The 8,671-nt window shown below is 49.9% G+C and overlaps 1 protein-coding gene across 1 annotated transcript; it reads left to right on the top strand.

Moving 5' to 3' along the window:
* Positions 1–5,898: 5,898 nt before the first annotated feature.
* LOC138837826 (cbp/p300-interacting transactivator 4-like) lies at positions 5,899–7,188 on the top strand. Its single transcript, XM_070036821.1, has one exon. It carries the CDS (start codon positions 6,148–6,150, stop codon positions 6,700–6,702), a length of 555 nt encoding a protein of 184 aa, XP_069892922.1. The 5' UTR covers positions 5,899–6,147; the 3' UTR covers positions 6,703–7,188.
* The last annotated feature ends 1,483 nt before the right edge of the window (positions 7,189–8,671 follow it).

Genomic DNA, 8,671 nt, shown 5'->3' on the forward strand with positions numbered 1-8,671 from the left:
CTGGCTTGGCTAAACATGCAAGTGTAGGACATGAAGTCAGAAGACATCAGATTTACTTCTCACCCTCACCACTTGCTACCTAGGAAACTTGGGTCACACTCAGTCACCTTTCTGAACCTCAGTTCTTTCCTGTAAACTGGTGATGTCCTGTCCATACTTCTTCCTGATTGCAAGAAGACAAGGGAGCTCTGCACAGGTGATTTTTAGCACATGTACACTGCCTTTGCCTGGCCTTCACCTTTCAGGCTTGCTCTCTTCCTCTCTAGACACAAATGTCCATTATACTAGCCTGAGTGCCTGGCCTTTCCAAAACCTCAAACTGTGTATTCAGACCTTGGGGCTTTCACTAAAAAGTTCTGCTCTTCTCTGCCCAAGCCTGGACATCAGTCATCTGTGAAGTCTTACACCTCTCCAGTGGCTTCCCTACCACCAGGCTCACTCCAGCTTGACTGGCATCATCTCCCTCTGACCTCTAGGCCCCTTCCCTGGATTTAGCCTTCATCCCTCCAAAACACCATACCTTCTGTTTAGTGTGGACCAGAGCAGTGGGATTCAGAGAACTCTACCTTCCAAAGGGCCATCATCTACTGGGATCTAGATGGAGAAATAGAGAGGATTTCCAGAGAGAAGAATAGAGTGGTTAAAGCCACGTGCACTGAATTTGTACACATGTGGATCTGGATCCCAGGAAGCACTGAAAAGAAATGCATGGTATAAGCTTCAACTCGGTTCCAATCTGTCATCCTTAGCATGGGCCATCATTTTCCTTCTCTGTACCAGTTTGTCACCTACAAAGTAAGAATAATAGCACTTTCTTCATAGGGCTGTTATACATGCTCAATGAAAGGATAATCCTAAAGAGCTTAGAACAACAAGTGCTTCATAAGCGATGATGATGATGATGATGATTATCATGATTATCATGATTATCATTATTAGTCTGTCCTCAGGTTAAAAAAAAATCATTGCTGTCCCTCTTGGTATCACGTCTTCATCCCAGGTAGGGAAAAAAGGCAGACAAAGCACACAGAGCATGCTGGTTGAATGCATCTTTTATTTTCATTTTTTTCATTAAGGTAAATTAAATTAGCCATTGTAAAGTGATCATTTCAGTTCATAATACATCCACCATGTTGAACAACCACCAACTCTAGTGCCAAGGCACTTCTTATTACTCCAAAAAGAGTCCTTGTACCCATTAAGTACTTACTACCCTTTCCTTCTGCCCCCACCCTTGCTTCTATTTATTTATTTATTTTGAATACTTCCACCTGCTTTTCTAGTACTTTCTCTGCCCTGTCTCTTCTGTTCACATCTCAGTGCCAGAGAAAATGTCTGACTTTTGGTCAGATACACAGCTACCCTGAACAGGAGCAACATTTACACCCTAAAACATAGAGCAGATACCATCATACTTATCCACTGGAAAACATAAGTATTCTTTTCCACATTTTAATATTTTTCAGAATAAGAATCTTCTTAAACCAGTAAAAATCTCAGATACAGTGAGACACAAGACATGTCAGGCACTGTCTTATAAGGCCTAGATGAAATGGGCAAAGTCCTCTGCCCATGAGGAGCTGGCATTCCAATGGTGAGGAGATAAGCAATTAAACCCAATAAATAAGTGACCAGATGTGGTGACACATACCTGTAGCCTGAGTTAGTAAGGCCCTGTTTCAAATAAAATTAATCATAAATAAATAAAAAGTGGATTGCCTAGTTGGGGGACAGTAAACGCTCAGTAAAAAGAAAAAGGAGAGCAAGATACATCCCATCTGGAGATTGAAGAGGAACAGATTGCTATGCTAATATATTAACTATACTATTGACCCCAACACTTAGCACACACTTGACCAGGCACTGATGGCTCATCTCTGTAATCTTAGCTACTTGAGAGGCTGAGAAGGGATCAGATTGAGGACAACCCAATCTGAAAAGCATTAAGATCCCCTTCTCAATCAAAAGCCTGTGTGACGGGGATAGCACACACCAGCTATCCTTGCTGTAAGGTAAAGGCTAATATAGGGGAATTGCAGCTTATCTGTACACCTGGGCGGAAGCAAAACCTTATCCCAAAAATAACCCACAGAAAAATGGGTTAGAACACCTGCCTAGCAAGTGCAAATTCCTGAGTTTAAATCCCAATATTGCAAAACAAGCAAAGCACAAAGTAACCCAAAAGATCCAAGAGTCACTTAGCTTTTACACTTTGAAAAATGTGTAATGTATACACCTGTGTGGAGAAGGGGCCCCACTGAAGGAGACATGGCAGTCAGAGAAATACCAAAGCCAAAATGGAATACAGGTGCAAAAACTAAGCTCTCAAGATGCTTCTGCACCTGGGAAATTCAAGCCATGGTCTGAGAGACAGCCAATCACTAGGGTCCATGAAAAAGAAGTCTGCCAATCCAAAATTGCCTCACCAAAGATATAAACACCACTCTTAGCTCTGGCTCCATGTGCTCTGCTCCTTTGTCCAGTTGCCCACTGTGTCTCTCTTGTACTAGTGTCCTAATAAATCTGCCTTCTCTTACTCTCTTGTCTCAATTATTCTTTTACCCACCTACAGCTGCAAAAATCTATGACATTTAATGCCTTCTAAGTTAAATTGTTGATGAGGCTAAGCTAGCCTTGTATAGGCTGTGTCCATATGTTCTTAATTGCAACAACAACATCAATAAAACAACAATATAATGGACTCTAGGCAAGCCCAGCTTAAGGATCATTCTGTTTAAATCTCCTTGTTAGTTACAGTTGACTGAACAAGAGATCCTATTGGCACTGACTTCCATGTGACCTCCAACATGCTATCACATCAACCAGAGCATCTCATCCCAGCCATGAGGAAAAGTAAAACTGTTCAGACAAGAAGGGATGTTGTCAGCTTCCAAATGGAGTCACCTGTGCCAACCCTTCCAAAAAAAAAAAAAAAAGACTCATAAGCATGGTTACCTGACACTGATGCCCATAGCTATCCACCTTCCAACTACACACGAGCCTGTACCCTAGCCTTTCTATCATTCTTTGTATAGCTGGAAAATGCCCAGATGACCCTCCCAACTCATACCTCTGCTAATAGGCCTCAAGGTTATATCAGACATAGGGACAGTACTAGAAAAAAAAATTGTTTCTTCCTTCCTGATCTACAAAAGGTTTCATTTGAAATAGCCAATGTTTTAGATGCCCTAGCTCAAGTCCTCACTGGTGTACAAAAAAAAAAAAAGAAAAGAAATATTCTATTGGTCTAGACAAAACAAAAGGGCCTTAGAAAAGCTCACAGCTGCCCAAGGGGAAACCCATTCTATGCTTGGGAAGGCTGCTGGTTTGGGGGTTAATAGATCAGACCAAGTTCAAACTAACATTCATTAATTAACTCAAGTCCTCAACTTAGAAAACGAGCCACCCAAGGATTACTCTCATGGAAAAACACCAAGTCATGGTCAGCCAGGAAGTTTTATCCCCTTCCTGGAGAGTCCGATGTCTATTTTACTCCTTGGACCTTGTTTTATTAGTCTTCTAACCAGATTTGTTTTTTCTCACCCCTAGGCCATAAAGTTACAACTGGTGCTACAATGTGGCTTTCATCCCCTACTGTGTGACCCTTCCTGTGACCCTCCATGTGACCCACAGTGCTTCTTAGCCCCCAGGACCTGGCTTCCACACAATTCTGTTATTCAATTAGATGAGCCTGCTGTGTCCCCAAGGACCAGAACATTCCAGAACCCACTACCAGAACAACAAATACACTGGCCCCTGCCTGAGCCCTTGGAAAGCACAGGATAGTCACATCACTAAGACCTTACCCATTTCAAAGCAGTTACAAGAATATGAGACCTTCACCCCACTAAAACCAGGCCTGGTTTTGTTGTCAGGGAGGAATGTGAGGGGAGGCCCCACTAAGGAGACATGGCAGACAGGGAAATACCAAAGGCCAGATGGAATGCAGATGTAAAAACAGCTCTCAATATGTTCCCATGCAGGCAAAACTTGAACTATGGTCAGAGAAAGAGACAGCCAGTCAGTAGGGTCCAGGAAAATTGGAGATGGACAATCTAAAGTAGCCTTACTGAAGGCAGAAATCCTCCCAATTATTCTCTTTTGCCTACATGCCTATTGTGTTTCTCTTGTACCAATATCCCAATAAATCTTTGCTTTCTCTTACTTTCCTGTCTCTAATCAACTCACAGCTCCAGAAATCCACAACACTATGGTCATTTGTGACCTTCCCATAAGATCTCAGGGTAGCCCGGCGCTGGTGGTTCACGCCTGTAATCCTAGCTACTCAGGAGGCTGAGATCTGAGAATCGCGGTTCAAAGCCAGCCTGGACAGGAAAGTCCGTGAGACTCTTATCTCCAATAAACCACCAGAAAACCGGAAGTGGCACTGTGGCTCTGGCGGTAGAGCGCTCACCTTGAGCTAAAGAGCCCAGGGACAGTGCCCAGGCCCAGAGTTCAAGCCCCACGACAGACCAAAAAAAAAAAAAAAATCTCAGGGTACCCCAGGCAAGGATCACCATCTCCCTTTCATTCAGCAGAAAGTTGAGGCTCTGGGGGAATAAAATGCTTTCCTCCCACCCGCAACTCAACAGACAAGGGTCACACACCTGCCTGTGGGTGTTGGGGCAACAGGAGCCTTAGAACAGCCTTTCTTGGTTTCATCCCTCTACACAAACTAAATAAAAGTAAGTTCCAGGAAGTTCCAAGGCAACTGGGGGGGGGGGGGAGGTCAGAAGAGGGAGGGACTGAATAGTAAACAAATGAAGGTCAAGGTTCAGGGAGGCTGTATTTGGCTCGGGAAGTCTTTCTGAGGCTCTGAGCTTTTGAAGAGCACCAACTATTCACATGGTAATTTACTGTGTGAGTTCCCAGAACAACCACTTTCTCTTTGTGTGTCTTAGTCTCTTCATCTGTAAATTGGGGCTAATAACACCTGCCCAGTCCCTTGACAGATGCTTATGGAATGTAAAGCACTTTAGAAACCCGGTATTATTCTCCAGAATAGGTGAGAAATCCCCCCCTTAGCGTTAGAGCTAAATGCAGCCTTTTCGTTCGTTCAAAGAACACCTATCTCCAGGACGGGTGGTAGGCACTGTCCACACATCCCCTCGCACAACCTCACCGCATCCCAGAGGGATCGTCGTGGTGGTGTCAGTCTTGCAGACAAAGAAGCTGAAGATCAGGTCACTGGGTTGCGATTCACTCTATCATTTGCTCATTCACTCGGCTTTTTATAAAAAGCCATCTCTGGGCCAGGCTTTGAGCCAAGGCTGAGGAGACGAGCAAGTCCTTCAGGAGACATGCCCACAAATTAATAACAACTCAGTACATGCTTCAACACACAAGGTGCAGTGGGAGCCAGAGAAGGAGCAAACTGGCTTCCTGAGCGCTGACCTCCGTGGGAGACCCTGCACAGCTAGGGTGCCTGTGCCCTGCACAGAAGTGGCAACCATAGGATCAAGGCGAGTCACTTCGGTCAGGGCTTTGCTGCGTCCTTCTAGGAAACGTCTTAGGCCTCTGAGCCTCGTCTCTATTAGAAAAAATTAAGAGAATGAGTGGGACTAAGATCTGACAGTTCCCGGGGCCCAAATCTCTGACCACCTAAACACCTCCCTCCTCCCTTCATTTTCCTGTGGTATTAAGCCGACCCTAGCTTAGACTGGAGTCTGAACCCCGAAAGCCCAATGAAGCCCCTAGGAAAGCGTCAAACACTCCGCCCCAAGGGCAGCACGCAAAGTCTGGGGCGGGGCCTGGGATCCCATGGGCGGAGCTATCTCGGGGGGCGGGGCTGAGAGTAAACAGAAACGTTTTGCCCGACCAATGAGAAATCGGAGGCGGGGCATCCCCGCCCCTTGGTTTAAGATGTCGCGGGGCCCTGGGGCGGGACGCCCGGGTCTCCAGTCAGTGGGCATCTCGTTGTTTTGCCATCGGGAGCGGCGGCCACGGGGTTCGCAGGAAAGCGGAGCTGGGTGCGATCTGGTCTGGCGAGGGGAGCAAGTCGGATTCAGTTTTCCTTTGCCTGGCTGGGTTGTGAGGAAGACACGGTGTCCTCCTGGTCTCCCGCTCCGAGGAGCCGCAGGCCGGGGTCCGGGGGACGCCCGCCCTGACCCTCCGCACGCCGCCTCCACCCGCAGCCAGCCCGCGGCCATGGCCGACCACCTGATGATCTCCGAGGGCTACCGCCTGGTGCCGGTGCCGCCTCCCGCCGCTCCTGCACACGGGCCTCACGCGCTCCGGACTCTGCAGCCTTACGCCGGCCCGGGCCTGGACGGCGGGCTGCGGCCGAGGGGGGCTCCACTGGGGCCGCCGCCGCCCCCACCCGGGACCCTGGCTTATGGAGCCTTTGGACCGCCGTCTTCCTTCCAGCCCTTTCCAGCCGCACCGCCTCCGGCTGCCGGCGGCGGCGCGCACCTGCAGCCGGTGGCCGCGCTGTACCCGGGGCGCGCCCCCGCCCTCCCCGGCGCCCTCGGGAGCCCCGCAGGCCCGCAGCCGGCGCCCGCCACCGCGGCCCCGCCGCCGCCCGCGCAGGCCCTGGGAGGCATGGACGCCGAACTCATCGACGAGGAGGCGCTGACGTCGCTGGAGCTCGAGCTCGGGCTGCACCGCGTGCTCGAGCTGCCCGAGCTCTTCCTGGGCCAGAGCGAGTTCGATTGCTTCTCGGACTTGGGGTCGGCGCCGCCCGCCGGCTCGGTGAGCTGCTGACCGCGCCCGAGAGGAGACGCGGGCCTGGCTGCCCGCCGGACTCTGCCCCCAGCCGCCCGGCCCGCACGCGCCCTCCGGGAGGGCGGACACGGCGGGTTTGCCCGCGGAGCCCGGCGCCGCGCTGAGACGCCTGGCTTGCCTCCAGACCCTGCCTCCCCGCCCCGAGGACGCTCTGGCATTTTCTCCCACCCGTGCCCCAGCGGGAAGGTGAAGGGGACTAGACCACTTTCGGACTCCGCGTTCTTGGATTCTGCGTCCTGGCTCTTTCCTCGCCCCTTTCCCACCCCCTAATCTGAGCCATGGCAGACTTCTGCCTGATTTCCCGACTCCTCGTGCAGCTCACGACCGGGACTGGGTCCTCGGAGCAACGATTCCCCGATCCCTCACTGTCGCTGGGGGAGGAAAGCTTGTACAGCCCTTAACCACCGCCGAGTGGAGCGATGCCCCATTTGGCCTCCCAAACCGAAATAAACCTGGATCCTTTTACAGTTTTGAGTTTTCCTTTTCCTTCCACCTGTATTCAGCTTTCACAGTCCTGAGGCTGTTGGAGACCTTCGTGGGCTATGAGGCCAGGATGAGAAGTCCCACCGTTTCTTTTGAAAATACCTTGAGTTGTGCAACTGTGATCTGTCACAACCTTTAAGGCAGAGGCCGCCACCGGGTGGCAGCATAACCCACTGGAGCTCCCAGCTCCCAGGTCGGGGCTAAGGGATGGGCTAGGCTATACTTGAGGATTAAGACAGACCCAGAAAGACCTGGTTCTGGACTACCACTCTTACTGGTCCAAGATAGTAGTATCCCTTCAGCCTTTCAAGGCTGTCTCCAGTCTCCTCTAGAGATGCCTTTGACAACATGCAGATTCCTAGGCAGTCCTCAATAAATGATAGAAATGAGTATACTAGAAATTGGTGGCATTAAGTTTTTTCCCAACCTTCATACTAAGCTGGCAAATGCTCATGTGGAATCTGTGTCTGGGGTGGGTGTCGGCGAGTGACAGGCCTGGAAATACTTATCATGGTACTAGGAAGAAGTGAGGAGATCCAGAAACCAGGTGGAACAGCCAAGGTGCCAAGCCCACAAGGAGGAAGTTTCAGCCACTTAGGATGGGGCATCAGTTCAGGCTCTTGAGAGGCGGTGACGTGTGATGTTATGAGGTGATGAATGTTTTTAGGGCTTGCAGAAGCCACTAGCAGCAGGGAAGCCTCCCAGTACAGGGAATCTACAGAGTATCCCGAAGGCACAGGAAAGGTGATAGCTGTACAACGTTGAGGTCAACACAGTCATCATTTCACACGTGAGAGATGTGGGGCTGGCCCAGGACTCCAGGATTTGGCTTCAGTCCTGATCTCCAGTGTGAGTTTCTGCCTGCCCACTGTGGTTCATTGTGGAAAGACCTGGGAAGGAGGTAGAGGAGAGACTGAAGGCAAGGAGGAGCCTACAGGCAATGCTAAGACCAGGCATTAGGGAAGTCTAGGAGATGGAATCCAGAGACTGGAGAGGAACTCGAGGGCTACACTTTCTGTCCCTGAATGTTGAACTCTGCTCTAGTGCCAAGTCACTTGTTCTCATGACTCTTCAGCCACCTGTGAGTTTTCCCAGAGCATACTTTGTGGGCACCAGCTCTGAAGCCTGGAGGATGGGCAAGGAGTGGGTGTGAGAAAGTATTTGGCAAGTGAATAAAGAGCTCCTCTGAGACCTTAGGCCTCTAGGACAGGCTAGAGACAAAGGAAGAGGGCCTTTTGGTTTAGGGCGGGCCTGATCTCAAATGAGGATTCTCTCTAGCTTCACCCAGACCCAGGCCGTAGACAGAAACAAAGGACTGAATCAAGATAGGGAGGCTTGGCCCTGGGCTTTCACATTGCCTGATTCCCCTCTTTCTTTTTTTTTTTTTTTGTCGGTCATGGGGCTTGAACTCTGGGCCTGAGTGCTGTCCCTCAACTCTTAAGCTCAAGGCGAGCGCTCTACCACT

This window comes from Dipodomys merriami, unplaced genomic scaffold (genome assembly GCF_024711535.1).
Source record: "Dipodomys merriami isolate MVZ:Mamm:240054 unplaced genomic scaffold, mDipMer1.0.p SCAF_277, whole genome shotgun sequence".
Lineage (NCBI taxonomy): Eukaryota > Metazoa > Chordata > Mammalia > Rodentia > Heteromyidae > Dipodomys > Dipodomys merriami.